General features: G+C 31.3%; 1 protein-coding gene across 1 annotated transcript in view; it reads right to left on the bottom strand.

The window, feature by feature from the left end:
- LOC145334511 (gamma-aminobutyric acid receptor subunit gamma-4-like) overlaps nucleotides 1-15,927 on the bottom strand; it is a 105,367-nt gene that overhangs the window by 63,386 nt on the left and 26,054 nt on the right. The window contains exons 7-9 of the mRNA XM_080179970.1: nucleotides 6,517-6,578; nucleotides 5,166-5,229; nucleotides 51-127 (exon numbers count right to left, since the gene is read on the bottom strand). Coding sequence (XP_080036096.1) covers nucleotides 51-127; nucleotides 5,166-5,229; nucleotides 6,517-6,578 — 203 coding nt within the window. The remainder of the gene's footprint in view (nucleotides 1-50; nucleotides 128-5,165; nucleotides 5,230-6,516; nucleotides 6,579-15,927) is intronic.

Below are 15,927 nucleotides of genomic sequence, written 5' to 3'. Positions count from 1 at the left end.
TCTTGAATAGCAGACGAAAAAAGAGTATCTCAGATGGTAAAAAAACTTACTCTGTGCAGTTGATCATGTACTGTTGAGCTCTTTGATTTTCTATATCATGTCGAAATCTCCCGTTGAACGCTATCTGTATTTCATTAAATCAATAATTATCTTTGTTTTTCCTGAAACTGTCGAGAAAAATAATTGTTTTTTTACCTTTCCTAACCACTGCCGATGTGTTAAACCTACGGTGCTCTAACCCTGCGAGCTACCAAATACCCAATATAACCTAACCTAACCTAAACTAATAAACAAAACAAAAAATCTAACCTGGATGGAAATTGACGTTTTATAATTTTTTTTCTGCATTCCGAAACGCCAAATTATTGATACTGATTGTATTTGATTAAATAACTGAGCAAAGTTTTGCCAAGAGTTGAGTAAAGTTGTGCTCTACTAGTGAAGACACCCAGGGATAAGACAATGGCCGATATATTGTACATCCCCAATGCCTATACACAATATAATCCCTTCTGTAGATTAAAATAAGTATTTGAAACTTTTAAACACTCAACTTAATGAACCAAATAATCAAAATCAATTCAAAGTTACCAAAGTTGTTGATCCAACGAATATGAGACTTTAAGGACTAGTTTTATAAACAGCCCAATTTCTACTCTCCGAGATGTCGAAGGCCCAGGCTAACAATACTGGTTTTAATTCTATGATTTATATTTTTGTATTTGTGGAAAATTGTCTGTAATACAATGATATATATATGGTTTTTACAATGATCCGGTTTTAATCCAGCGGATATTAATCGGTTTTAAAACAATACTTGAATGATTAATATGGACATACCTTCATTTTAAGACTTGATTGTAGATAAAGTTTGTTGAATATACTAACCAATAGAACCGTATATACATTAGAAAGAGCATACTATTTTTACAGAAAAGCTACACTTTGAATTCTGGTAACAGTCTCTAAATCTCTGAGTTTTGCTATATAAGTTTGTCCAATATTACATTTTTCTTGGAACTATCTTGTTTAAATCTCGCTGAATCTTTAGCAAAAATTTGTTATACATGTAAACTTATTCTCCCACATCAAACTATTGGGATTTGATAGATTTTTAATAAAGTCAAATTACTTTAAGGTATTTATTCTTCTCTAATATGTAAGCCACTCTATGGGTCTATTGCTTTTTGGGTTTAAACTTTTTAAATTTTATTTAACCTAGCTTAGCAGCTATACAAAATTAAGGTGGCTGTACTGTCGCTATGTTATAGACATGCATCTCCATAATCAAATCAAGTCCTAAAATAAAAGTATGTTCGTATTCAAAATCATGTATTTAGATAATTTTGGAATTAACTTTTGGGAAGGTTTCAAATTATATTGCTGAACATTACATACGGTAGGGGGACAAGGTGACTTATAAATCAGCCATGTGACGTCATAAAAATGAAGGAGATGAGAGAAAAACCCCTAAAAAGAAATGGTTAATCCCTAATTTTTATGGTTCTCATGGCTGATTTTTGTGTCACTTTGTCCCAATACTTGTTACGATTTTACTTTCAATTTTTCAATGTTCATTTGTCTGCCTTCATTGTTAAGCTACGCTTTATTTATTTGATGTTGTCACACTTGTTTAATTGTATTTATTAAAAAATATAAAGCAAAATAATGTTCCTTATTTCCATTTACCAAAAGAAAATTGAATGGGTGTTTAGATCATTTAGGGCTCTCGATATTTATTTTCAACGGACTTAATCATTATTTCTTCTTGCAAAAAGAGGTAAATTTCTATCTACAGCCACTGGACCACCCAGTCAAACCATGCCCAACTTAAAAAGTATATTTGACATTTTGATTGATTACATAATTAGGGAAATCTACACAAAAATTGGTCCATTATTAGCCTTTAAGAAAATCATACTTACGGATGGATGGACAGGACAGACCCTTGTTATAGAGTAGTTTGCGTTACTAAGTATATCCTGAAGGAGACAGCGTAAAGTTGCACCTAAAAAATGACGTCATATAATAAAGTTAACCATTGAGAGGCCAGTATACTCTGTAATTGACAAATGTAATTCATACTGGCCTTTCATTGGATATTTTATCGAATGACGTCATTTTGTTGGTGCCACTTTTCTCTTTACGTTGTGATGTGAATTGACCAAGGCTACCAAAAGAAATAAAATAACAGTAGAAATAAGGGATTGTGAATTTGTATTGAAATAGTCTTAAGGTTAAATAAAACAAAAATATTTTTTGAGAACACACAAGTATAACATTTAAATAGTTTTCAAATATTTATGAAAATTTAAAACAGAAAGAAGTTTTTGAAAAAAAATATTATGTCAGAAAAATGTTCTTTTTTATGAGGATATTACAATGATTAACACCTACGTTTTATCATTTCAATCTCAAGTTAAATGGAACAATAAAAGAGGAAAAATAAGTTTAAAAGAAAAGATGAAAATAATTGGATAATTTAAGAAGTGCAGCAGGACATATTGGATAATAAATAAATAAGGATGACACATCCAAAAGTAGCTGAGCTCAAAAGTATACTAAAGAAATACTAAAACAACAAAATAACAAAGTAGGTAAAAAAGTAAAATCAGCTTTAATAAGGCTAGTCTTCTTCGCAACAGTTTAGAAATGTATCATAAGCAGCTTCCGAGAAAAGCATTGTTTCTCTAAAAATATCTCCGGCAGACATATGGAATTATATATAATAGCTTCGCTACTTATATATAGATGGATACATACATAGCAATTCTTTGCCAAATAGAAGTGTAAAATGAATGGTTTTAGAGGATTCTGTTCTTATATAAAAGTTTATCTATAGTGATGGATATCTGCTGTACTGATAAAGTTCTGCTTTACAGTAAAACTTGTTATAGGTCTAGTGAAAGCTATAGACTTGTGGATAGATGAATAGATAGATAATCATACAAAAAATAACAATAACACATATCCACATAAATTTAGTAATGCCTGGTATGGCCGTTGCAAAAAATGCCCTTGGGCTTATCTTTTACCAATATTCGAACTCGGACCCTGCTGGGCAATAGATAGATGCAATAGTAGAATAAGTTCTAAGGAATAGATGACATCATTGCCAGAGGTTGTGTAAATGAATGGTCGAAAAGATAGATAAATTGATTAATTAAAAGAAGGCCATTTCCCTCAGAGTGCCTGCCGATCACTTAAACCCCAACCCCTTCTATGTCAGTGTAAGGTTATATTGGGTTAAATTTAGCTCCTCAGGGTCAGGGCACGGTCGTTAAAGGCCTCCTCACTTTTCTTTAAAAATAATTTGAAGCTAAAAATGGAGGTGGGGTGGGGGGGTTGGGGTTATTTACGCTCTAGGCCATTTAAGGAATTTACCGAAAATAGGATACAAAAAAAAAGAAAGATGAAGAAAGTGGGAGGTATATAGTTTCCAGGAATAAATTAATGTTCTTGTCACTCCGAGAGACATGTACAATAACAGATCTAAAATAACATAGAATGGCTTTTACAAAAGTAACAGGATGTCTAACTATCTGTGTCTTTCAACTAGTATTAATCTTCTTTATAGTGAAGCTTTTTATAGGTCCGGGACGGGTTTATAAATATTTTCTCCCAGGAGAAATGGACCCTAGAAGAATTTTTTTCCCACTCTCCCAATATGTACCAAAAGATTTTAAATTTAATGAATAAGAAGAAGAAATGTAAAAAAAGTGCAATACTTATATGCCTCCCTAGTTTTAATCATTCTAGTTATTATACTTTATAAATATAAACCTTATTGCTATAGAGTGCTCAGTTTTACAAATTAATATTGGCTTTTTAATAGATAGAAGTTGCAATTTTCTTTAAAGAAAGACACTTCTTTATAATTTACTTTGTCCGTGTTTCTGTCCTTCAGTACGGCCTTTAGATAAATGTTACTTTATAACTGACTAGCGTCTTCGCCTCTAGCATCTAGGGGCTTTGCCCCAAGAGGTTTTATCAAACTAATTTTTCGTGTTTTAGATTTTAAAGAAAATTTAAAAAAAAATTTTTTGAGGGGGGGGGATATTTTTCATTTTTTTTTGGGGGGGGGGGTTAGGGATGTCCTGCCCCCAACAAAATAGTTATAATCCTTCCCGTGACCTATGAGAAGCTACCCTGTAAAGGAGAACCCGATCGGTTCAGCGGTTAGCGAGATCCATCGCTACAAACAAACAGACAGACAAACAAACAGAAACACATCGTTCTACTTTGTATTATAGATGTTGAAGATTTTTTTTGTGAAGATTGATCTGATTTATTATTTTGTCCATCTTTCTTTTTATAAAGACATCTTACAATTTATGGTTGTTGCCATCCTTGTTTTGATAGAAAATAGTTAACAATTGCAGATACTTTTTATCCAATCAATGAGAAAAACAATAATCAAATTGACTTTTTTAAATAAAGATGCAGTAACTTTATTCTTCGCCCCCTAGAGGTCTCTAGGAGCACTTTATACAGAAAAACATCCTATTACTTTTATATAAGGATACTTATTACAGTAGTGAATGTGCATCTAAAAAATGTCCAGGACAAGTTTTTGGCTATTTTGCTAAAAGATATATTAAATGAAATAAGAACTACGTTGTTTAAAAACTGTTACTGATATGAGTATTGGTTGTTTACCCAATGAGAAAATCATGTGCGTGCAACCACTTTCAAGGCTGACAGACATTGCATATGTATAAAGATAAAAAAGTAAGGGTTCATTAAAAGTACACCTATTTTTCAGGGAGTAAAGGGACTGTAAAGGTACCCAAAGTTTTATAATAACGTATTTTTACTCGTAGGCTCAAAAACTGAGGGTACTTTTGTTAAAGATTTGTTTTATCTATTGTCCATTAGCTTATAGATCCCAGCTTACTTTTGGATAAAATAAAAACAGAATTTAATTTTCTTTTTGTTTCGTCGTTTAAAAATTTACCATAAACACAGGGATCTAAAGGGATAAGACAATGAACGAGATTTAATAAAAGTACCCAAAGTTTTAAGCCAACGTATGTATCTAAAACTTTAGATACCAGTCTAACACACAGTGTAACGTTACCAATTACTCTAATGCCGGTTGTTAAATTCTGTAACTATTCTATGGCAGGTGTTCTACTAAGCTGTAATTATTGATTAAATTCCTGAGTATTATCATGGATGTATGAACCAACCAGAAACTTACAGCTTTGGTGGTCCAAGGGGTAGGCACTGAAAATAAAAGAAGTTAATAGCACATCATAGGGATCTTATGGGATGATAATTGATATGTATTTTCTAGCAAGGACGTCCAAGCTTATAACTTTTTAGGAAGAGGGGTAAAAATCCCAACAGTGGTAGTAATTCAACTTTGAGAGGGAGGGTTGATTTTTTTATACAACAGTAAATGTTTACGATGGGGGTAACATCTAATTGTGGGTTGGGGGGAGCTGGGTAAAATTTTTCAGGAGGGTAAAATTTTATGAAATTCCAAAAAAAAATTTGGGAGTAATCACACCCAACTAAAACTTTGAATCTCGGACATTCAAACAAAGTAAAATGTAGAGCAGTTTTATAAGATCTAAATAAAATATCAGATTACTTTTTCAATAATAGATTGTAAAACACTTAAAACTTTTTAGACTTCTCTAAAAGCAAGTTTTTATTCAAACTATGACAAAACAAAATGAAAGTTAAAATTGCAAAATTTAGTAATTAGAAAAATAATAAGGAAAAATCTATGAATAGAATTTAAATTTTATTATCCTAGAATATTTCTATAATTAATCTACATAATACAAAGTAGAATGACGTCTGTCCGTACGTCTGAAGCTTAAGATCTCGGTAATCGATGAACCGATTGGATTCTACTCTTCAGGGTATATACCTACTGGTCTTGTGGTGGTTTTAGGCTATTTTGTTTGGGGGTGGGACACCCCCAACCCCCCAGAAACTAAAAAATCCGCCCCCATTTTTTTTTGTAGAAGATTTCCCTGGTCCTTTTTTTATTTTTGCTGAAGATTTCCCTGGTCCTTTTACGAATTTCACCTTAATTTTTTTTGATCACCTCTTGGGGCAAAGCCCCTAGAGGCTATGGGCGAAGCCGCTAGTGAATCATAAGGAAGAGAACAAGGGAGAGGATAATGGACGGTAAAATAACGTAACCCAAATTATAATAAACAAAATAATCATAGTTTATCTAAAAATTATTGTTTGAAGAATCAACACAATCCTTAGAGTTTTTAAGAGAACAAATGACAAAAGGAGTACAGAAACTTTGCAGGTCAGTTATATTTACAATCCTATTATTTATGAAAATTCCTTTTTCAAATGATCCGTTTATAATTTACTTAGTCCGTCGGTTCCTCAGTCATGCTTAAAATTAATTTTTAATTATATATAAAAAAAACTCGTGATTTCTTTGAATATATTTTTAAAAATCTTGATTTCTTTATGCTTCGGCTTCGCTACTTATGGATGCTTTTATCCTTTTAATTTTTTACACTTATTTTGTCTGACCTGAATTTCATAGGACAATCTACCACGACTTCTGTAGATACGGTATACAACAATTTTCTATCCTGAAACAATAATATTATATATATGTTTGGAGAATAATCTATTAAGTTTAAAGGGTCTGAAACAATTAGCAAGTCCACTCATAAAAAATATGTAGATTAGGCTAGGTTAGGTTTTTTAGGGTAATGGGTAGCCCTTAAGGGCAAGGACATCGTAAGTATAGGTCCTGCTAGGTTAGAGCAGGGAAAAAATACACATTTCTTATTTTCAATTTATTAGTTAAAGGGGAGGGAGGTGTTCTTTGCTCAATTGCAACTTTTTCCTCATTTAATTTAGGTTAAATTGAATCCTATCAAAATTAATCATATTCATTATTTCATGAATCCTGCTCTTTATGCTCAATTTGCGTAAAACATTTATTTTTATTCTTTTTAAAATGATTAAATTAAAGCTTTTAAAAAACAAGAGGAAAATTTATCACAACTAGTTAATTTTATATGATAGTAAATAGGTAATACAAGTGTAATATAGATATTCTAAAAGAGATAATTTTACTTTGAAGATACTGTGCAGTGCAGATGCCATTTAGAACTAGATAATTAAAAGTTTGGAATGTGTAGTTACTTTTGAACAAGCCCAGAAGTGAGGTTTATAAAATTTCTGTCGTATTCATTCAATCAATCAGTGACATTAATGCCCCGAAGGATTTAAATAGAGTATACAACTATTTATTATTTTTTTTCGCTTTTGTTGGTACGGCCTTCATAGAAGAAAAACAAATTATATTAAATCCATTTTTTATGCATCTTTTTAGGGCTGTATTTGACATTATACAAATGGCTATATTAATAATTTTAAAATTTTGAATTCTAAAGTTGTATACTATGTTTAAATCCTCTGGGGCATTAATGTCATTGATTGATTGAACAAAGACGACAGAAATTGTATAAAACCTCACCTCTGATATTGAGTGGGTGTGATAATCAAAGTACTATTTTCCAATATGCAAAAACTATTAGGTATTACATTTATTTACAGCATTTATATTCATGAAACAAAAAGTATTAAAACTAAATATATTTCAATGTTTTGGTTATAAGCTTATCCCTTCTTTTAGTTAGAGTTACATTGGTGGAAAAGCTCTGACAATGTTAGTTTGTATAACCCAATCAAAATTTATTATAAGTCCTCATAGTTTTTACAACGTGTTTATAAAAGTTTGAAGACCAGTATTATTTACAGTCCAAAGTCCCTTCCCTCCCTGATAAAATGTAATAAGCAGAACGGAAATCCAGGCAAGTTTGTAAATATTCAATTTGCAATATTTTTAAACTAACTACTAATACAAAATTGAAACAACATTAGAATAAATACAAATATTTTCGGAAGGTAGGGAACAGTGGACTATGCTTATTCTTGTACCCAAAGTTTTAAAAATATGTTTTTCAATGGCTCAAAAACCTTTGGTACTTTTAAAAAATCTTGATTGGTTTGTTATTAGTCCCAATCATTCTAATCTACAGAATGGTGACAAACCCCAAACTGTCCCAGTTTTGAGCAAGACGATTCCAGTTACGTCATATACGTTTCGGGAAAGAAAAAGGGAAGGGGGGAAGAAAATCTCTTCAAAAGAGATGAGAGAAAAGGGAAGAGATTTTCTTCCCCCTTCCCTTTTTATATGACGTCACAGGAATCGTCTTGCTCAAAACTGGGACAGTTTGGGGTTCGTCCAGAAAGGTTAATCTTGTATAACATCATTAAGAATATTCTTCAATGTTTTGCCTATTGTCATATCCCTTAATATCCATGGATTATTATTAAATCAACATAAGTACTATAATTAAAGAACATTTAGATATATTCCTTATATAAAAGTGATAGGATCTGTGTGTGTCTGTGTGTACCTCAGGATATCCTTAACCACACCAAAGGCCTTTACTGGCATAAAAAACGTTGGAAATTACTGCAAGATGCAACTAAGAGTGTTTAGCAGGCAGTTTAATATCTATTCGGCCAACTGCCGAAACAAAGAGCTTAGACCCTAGTTTTTAAATATAGTCAAAGCACATAATTCGAAGCAAATTAGGTATGCAAATACAGTGAAAATACGTCAGTTATTGCCATTTTAATAAAAATACCAATTAATTTTAAATACAAAGTACTTTCAACACAGATTATGTTATTATATAGTGAAAATTGATTTAGGTGTTGTCTATTTTCTGAGAAATATATTATGCAATATACCCCCAATAGTCGGTGAAGCCCTTTTTATACCCCCCCCCCCATTTTAACCCCATTATTCACAATTTTTGAAAAGAAAAAAATTCGTGTTTGCAAATTTTTTCCCTCATTTTGACCTATAATGAACTACAACAAACTTTTTGGGAAGAGGTTCTTTTTTAAATTAGGTTTTGTTAGGTAAGGGTTTGCAGGGTTCTCCTTTTCAGTGCAATATTTTAAGTGCCCAAAAAAGGTTTATAACTATTTGGGTGAAGGGTACTTCCACCCTCCCCAGAGAAATCACAACAGAAAAATACTCCCCCCCCCCCCCCAACAAATATTTGTAAAAATCCTTAAAATGAAAGTAGATCATATCCGCTTAAAATAAATAAAGGGGGTCACATGATATTCTATCTAAAGTGGTGGGCGATTTCAAGTACCCCTAGAGGCCTTAGTCACTAGAAATAATAAATGGGGAGACTTTTTTTCTACTTGCCGATTATGAAAATATTCTACCACGTATCTTTATCTAATTTTGTATGAGGAGTGCAAGTGATAACTAAATTAGTAATTAGACGCGCAACAACTCTGTAATATTTTGCCGAGAGGGAAAAGACATTTGACTCTAAATTGCTCTGGTACCAAAAATTGCAAAAACACGATTTCTCATTTGTTGAAAACTTTCGGTATTTTTAAATGGTTAATGAAAACAATTTGTGTTTAATTTTTTTTTCACCAATCTTTTTTTTTGTTATATACGGGGGATACTTTTGTGTGTCGCATTAAATTGTGTACGCCAGAGAATGTCATTTATTAAAATATCTATAAAACAAAACTTTCTTAGGCTAGGTTAATCTAAGAGTTTAGGTTTCATAATTATTACATGTTAATTTAGGCTGCGATATAGTTACTTAGCTACTAATGAGCATAGTTGTACTTGTTATTTTATAAGTTTGTATTCTATGTGTTCTTTCCTGTTAAATGTTAAATAAGTTTATAAATCTAGAAATTGCATTTTAACAAGGTTGAAAACTTCCATAAAACAGAAGATTAACCTATTATATTGAAAGACGAACGAACATGATCAAATATATAGTATTAATATACTACAAAATTATTTAGAATTCTGAACGAAAAAATAATAATTGTTAGATTCTTAATATCAAAATTTAATTATGGATGTGCCTCACTTATAAGATTATATCTTATCGTCCTAAATTTTCCAAAAATAAAAGTAAAAATATGCTGCTAATGCTTTCTTAATTTGTATAGAAATCATTATGAAAAGTTTGGAATTGTTAGAATATATTTTATCTAACATTAAAAATACATATAATTTTCTTACTAGAGTTACAACCAAAGAAGAAAGCAATTATTTTCTAAAAGATGCATTGTCTCAAATAATAGCGCACATAAACTCTTAACGGATTCAATTTTAGGAGAAAAAAATATTTTGTACTTAAAGCTAAAAATAAAGTATTATTATTATTTTTATAACATTTTTCGCACGCAATCTTTCAAATAATACAGCCAATTTTTATTTTATTTTTATTTTTTGCATTTTTTGATGCGTAGAATCTCTATAAATGATCTCTTTCCTCACTGGTAATGATTTGCTAGCAGGTGAAAAAAACCTGTACTTTTTAACTTTTTTGCAAATAAGGGTTGGGGAGTGTCAGAGCTCAATAGACATTAAGGTGGAATGCACCTTCTTCCATAATAGAAATAAGTAATAATTTATAATAGTAAATAAGGGCCGGTAATGTCAGAAAAAAATAGCCTAAAGACTATTTCTAAATCTTCCTAAAAAGTGCAATCAATTAGGACTATCCTCCAAGATCTTTAGCTTCAGGTAATAAATCCTAATTGCTTAATATTATAGGTTTAGGTAAACTTATTGTGATTAATAAGAATATCTCCCAACTTCCACCAATTTTGTTCTTGTTTTTTATACAAAGGAAAAAATGTGAAAAGACGGGCATAGGGCTGCTAGTAGGGCTGCTAGAATAGGAATATCATTTATCATATAGCTAAAAACAAATATTGTGTTCTTTTCAGGGAGGGATGGGACATTAGACTGTAAATTACACTGGTACAAAAATTTTCTATAACAATGCTATAACTTTTTTGTTAGGTTCAAACTAGTATTGTCTAAACTTATCAACCAATTATTTCGATCTACAGAAGGCTAATTTTGTTTATAATCATTGTGGGTGAAATAAATTTATTGTCAATTATCTTATTCCTTGATTCTCTCCTAAGGAGAAATGTTGTATTATGGTTTAGAATAGTCAAGACTTATACCATAGAAAAATTGTCAAGAATGGATAATACAACTGAAAAGAAACTAAGACGTCACCTTCAGACTATCAAACCTTCAATTGGAATTTTTCAAGCTGATTTTTAAAATTGTAAAAGGTTTATTTCCCTGCGGCTTACAGTCGGCTAACGCGCGGCTGCTGGCCCTTATACAAGTAAAATTATACCTTTGTTATCGCCAAATTAGAAAGAAAATCTATAGGTTTTAGTTTTATTTAACAATCATTGTTATCGCCCTCCCTATTTTTGTTGTAATTATATCTCCCATTCTAATGGATGGAAGGGGAAAGATTGTTGTCAATTTAGGTTGCTAACATGGACATCATTTATGGCTCAGTTCGTTCATCTAATAGGAGGGGAGGTGATGGATTAAGGGGATGGATGAGGGATCATTATTTTAGCCAGCTTCACAAGAGTATATAATAAGATCCAAGTAATATTAAATCATTCCCACTCTTCTATTACTATATGTCTCTCTATGTTATTGGTTAAGTAAGGGATCCAGAAAAGCATAAATGGAAACAAGATTATGGGCTTCAAAATCTTCTATATTTGCCCATTAGGTTTTGCATAGCTTCTCAATAACTTACTTGTACATTTGTCTGGAGGGGAAAGTAATTTACCTATTTGGTTCTTTAAAAAACACAGAGTATGCTCTATAACTCAATTCGTCTGTAATGCTCCAGAGGGTGGGAAATGTAATTTTCTTAGCTGCTGCTTAAAATAAAAAAAAACTCTAATACGCAGACAAAACTATTCTATTAACCTATCTCTATATCCCTGGGATGAATAATAACTTTGTTAGCTGCTCATGTAAACTCTAATATGCATACTAAACTATTCTAATTACCTATCTCTATATCCCTGGGATGAATAATAACTTTGTTAGTTGCTCATGTAAACCCTAATATGCATACAAAACTATTCTAATAACCTATCTCTATATCCCTGGGATGAATAATAACTTTGTTAGCTGCTCATGTAAACTCTAATATGCATACAAAACTATTCTAATTACCTATCTCTATATCCCTGGGATAAATAATAACTTTGTTAGCTGCTCATGTAAACTCTAATATGCATACTAAACTATTCTAGTTACCTATCTTTATATCCCTGGGATGAATAATAACTATGTTACTTGCTCATGTAAACTCTAAAATGCAGACAAAACTATTCTAGTTACCTATCTTTATATCCCTGGGATGAATAATAACTATGTTAGTTGCTCATGTAAACTCTAATATGCAGACAAAACTATTCTAGTTACCTATTTCTATATCCCTGGGATGAATAATAACTTTGTTAGCTGCTCATGTAAACTCTAATATGCAGACAAAACTATTCTAATTACCTATCTCTATATCCCTGGGATGAATAATAACTTTGTTAGCTGCTCATGTAAACCCTAATATGCATACAAAACTATTCTAATAACCTATCTCTATATCCCTGGGATGAATAATAACTTTGTTAGCTGCTCATGTAAACTCTAATATGCATACAAAACTATTCTAATTACCTATCTCTATATCCCTGGGATAAATAATAACTTTGTTAGCTGCTCATGTAAACTCTAATATGCATACTAAACTATTCTAGTTACCTATCTTTATATCCCTGGGATGAATAATAACTATGTTACTTGCTCATGTAAACTCTAAAATGCAGACAAAACTATTCTAGTTACCTATCTTTATATCCCTGGGATGAATAATAACTATGTTAGTTGCTCATGTAAACTCTAATATGCAGACAAAACTATTCTAGTTACCTATTTCTATATCCCTGGGATGAATAATAACTTTGTTAGCTGCTCATGTAAACTCTAATATGCAGACAAAACTATTCTAATTACCTATCTCTATATCCCTGGGATGAATAATAACTTTGTTAGTAGCTCATGTAAACTCTAATATGCCTACTAAACTATTATAATTATCTATCTCTATATCCCTGGGATGAATAATAACTTTGTTAGTAGCTCATGTAAACTCTAATATGCAGACAAAACTATTCTAATTACCTATCTCTATATCACTGGGAGGAATAATAACTGTGTTACTTGCTCATGTAAACTCTAATATGCAGACAAAACTATTCTAATTACCTATCTCTATATCCCTGGGATGAATAATAACTTTGTTAGTAGCTCATGTAAACTCTAATATGTAGACAAAACTATTCTAATTACCTATCTCTATATCCCTGGGATGAATAATAACTTTGTTACTTGCTCATGTAAACTCTAATATGCCTACTAAACTATTATAATTATCTATCTCTATATCCCTGGGATGAATAATAACTTTGTTACTTGCTCATGTAAACTCTAATATGCAGACTAAACTATTCTAATAACCTATCTCTATATCCCTGGGATGAATAATAACTTTGTTACTTGCTCATGTAAACTCTAATATACAGACAAAACTATTCTAATTACCTATCTCTATATCCCTGGGATGAATAATAACTTTGTTACTTGCTCATGTAAACTCTAATATGCCTACTAAACTATTCTAATTACATATCTCTATATCCCTGAGTTGAATAATAACTGTGTTACTTGCTCATGTAAACTCTAATATACAGACAAAACTATTCTAATAACCTATCTCTATATCCCTGGGATGAATAATAACTATGTTACTTGCTCATGTAAACTCTAATATACAGACAAAACTATTATAATTATCTATCTCTATATCCCTGGGTTGAATAATAACTTTGTTACTTGCTCATGTAAACTCTAATATGTAGACAAAACAGATTACAAAAAGGAAATATAAACAAAGAAAAAAAGAACTGTTTAGAGAAATTTTGCCATGCTTTCTTCACTTTAAATACAAAGAAAATTCATCTATCAAATTATGTGTATCTAGCAGCTACGCCCCTAGACGACTATTAGGGTATTTAAGAGTAGAAGAAGGGTAAAATGTTTTTTTTTTTAGTGGTTTGTTTTTTGGGGTAACCCCTTTTACCTTAATTGGATGGAGAAGAGGGAGGGAGGAGCTTTATTAAGAGTACCCAATGTTTTAAGCTGTGCTTATAAAACATTGGGTACAATAATAATTTACATTCCTAAGTACACTTCCCCCCTAAGCATAATGTATGTAGTATGTATTATTTTTGCCTCATAATTGAATATTATCTTACATTTTCTTACCCAGCCTAAATAAATTTGCTATAACTTAGTTATTGGCTACAATAGTCAGGGAGGGAGGGGATATTGGAGTGTAAATAATTCTGGTCCCCAGAGTTTTATATTCATGTTCTCTTATTCGTTGGCTTGCAGAATTTTATTAAATCTTGATTGGGTAGCACAAAATAGTAGTAGCCAAACTTTTTATTAATAATCTATAATACAAAGTAGAACAATGTCTGTCAGTCTGTCTGTCCGTCTGAAGCTTAAGATCTCAGTAACCGCTGAACCGATTGGGCTTTACTCTTCAGGGATTATACCTACTGGTCCTGTGAAGGTTTTAAGGTATTTTCCGGGGGGGGGGGGGGGGGTGGGACACCCCAACCCCACCAAAAACTAAAAAAAACCACCCCCCCAAATTTTTTTTTTTACATTTTTTGTAAAATCTCAGTAACTTCTGAACAAATTGGGCTCTACTCTTCTGAGAATATACCTACTGGTTCTCTGGTGGTTTTAGGCTATTTTCTAGGAGGGTGGGACACCCCAACCCCCCTAAAAATAAAAAAATTCCCATTTCCAAATTTTTTTATTTTCACTAGTTTTAATATAAAGAAGGTGTTGTCTTAATTGAGGCCATTATTGTCTTATCCCCTGAGATCCCTGGCTACAATATACAGAACTAAATCTTTATTTAGTCTGTACTTTTAGGCCTAAATATATATAAGAATATAATACTACATATTGTCTTTGTTTTTTAAATAACCAAATTAAAAAGGAAGAACATGCATTATTGTTAAGCTCTGAAAATCAGAAAGTCAGACAAACAACCTTTTACAAATTAACTTTTAAAATAAACATTTTTGTAATGTATTTTCATTATATAAAGCTAAAGATAATATGCAATGTTAATCTAATAAAAGTATCTAAGGATTTCCTAATTGATTCTAGATTACACCATTTTGGTAAATTCACATATTTTGCTAATCTACCAATAAATACACCATTTTTTTAGAATACCCACTGCATCGCAATTATGAAGCCCAAGTTTTAAAAAGAACAAGGATGACAACGTCCATAGAAACAAAACTCTGAAATGAAAGGACAAACGAACATTAACGCTTGTTTAGTGTCAGAACTTAATAACTCTATAACACTATACCTTGTTGTAATAGGAATCAGTATAACAAAAATCAGATTAATCGGATAATTTTAACATACAAAAATTTGTTGTCAAAATCAGCATGTTATAAATGAACGTACGGACTTTTTGGTAACGATTATAGAGTTGCTGCGCTTTCAAAGTCGTACCTAACTGTTCAAGGAATCATGATGCAAAGTTTGAAATCGATAGTACAATTTTAACCTGTTTAAATTAACGAAAAAAGCTAACTGCAACGGACGTAAGGAAGGACCTACCCTGATTATAGAAAAGCTTCGCTTTTAGAAATTGCATATAAACTCGTGACATTGCATAATCGATAGAATACCAACAAATTTAAAAGGGCGCATAGGCGGCCTACTTTCCAATAATGGATTTGTAACAGCTTTTTTCTCATTAATAGAACATGATCAAACAATAATCTTATTTTGTCATTAAATAAAATTTATTCAAAAAATAGGTGCATTTTCTTTGAAAATTAATATTTTTTTTTGTTAATTCTTCTAGAATTTATAAAGCTTTAATATCACTAAAAGGAGTTCAAATATAGATATTTTAGATATTATGA

The sequence above is a fragment of the Acartia tonsa genome, chromosome 12 (assembly GCF_053477335.1).
Source record: "Acartia tonsa isolate MP-2025a chromosome 12, ASM5347733v1, whole genome shotgun sequence".
NCBI classification, from domain to species: Eukaryota; Metazoa; Arthropoda; class Copepoda; order Calanoida; family Acartiidae; genus Acartia; species Acartia tonsa.
This window is presented reverse-complemented; position numbering and strand designations above follow the sequence as displayed.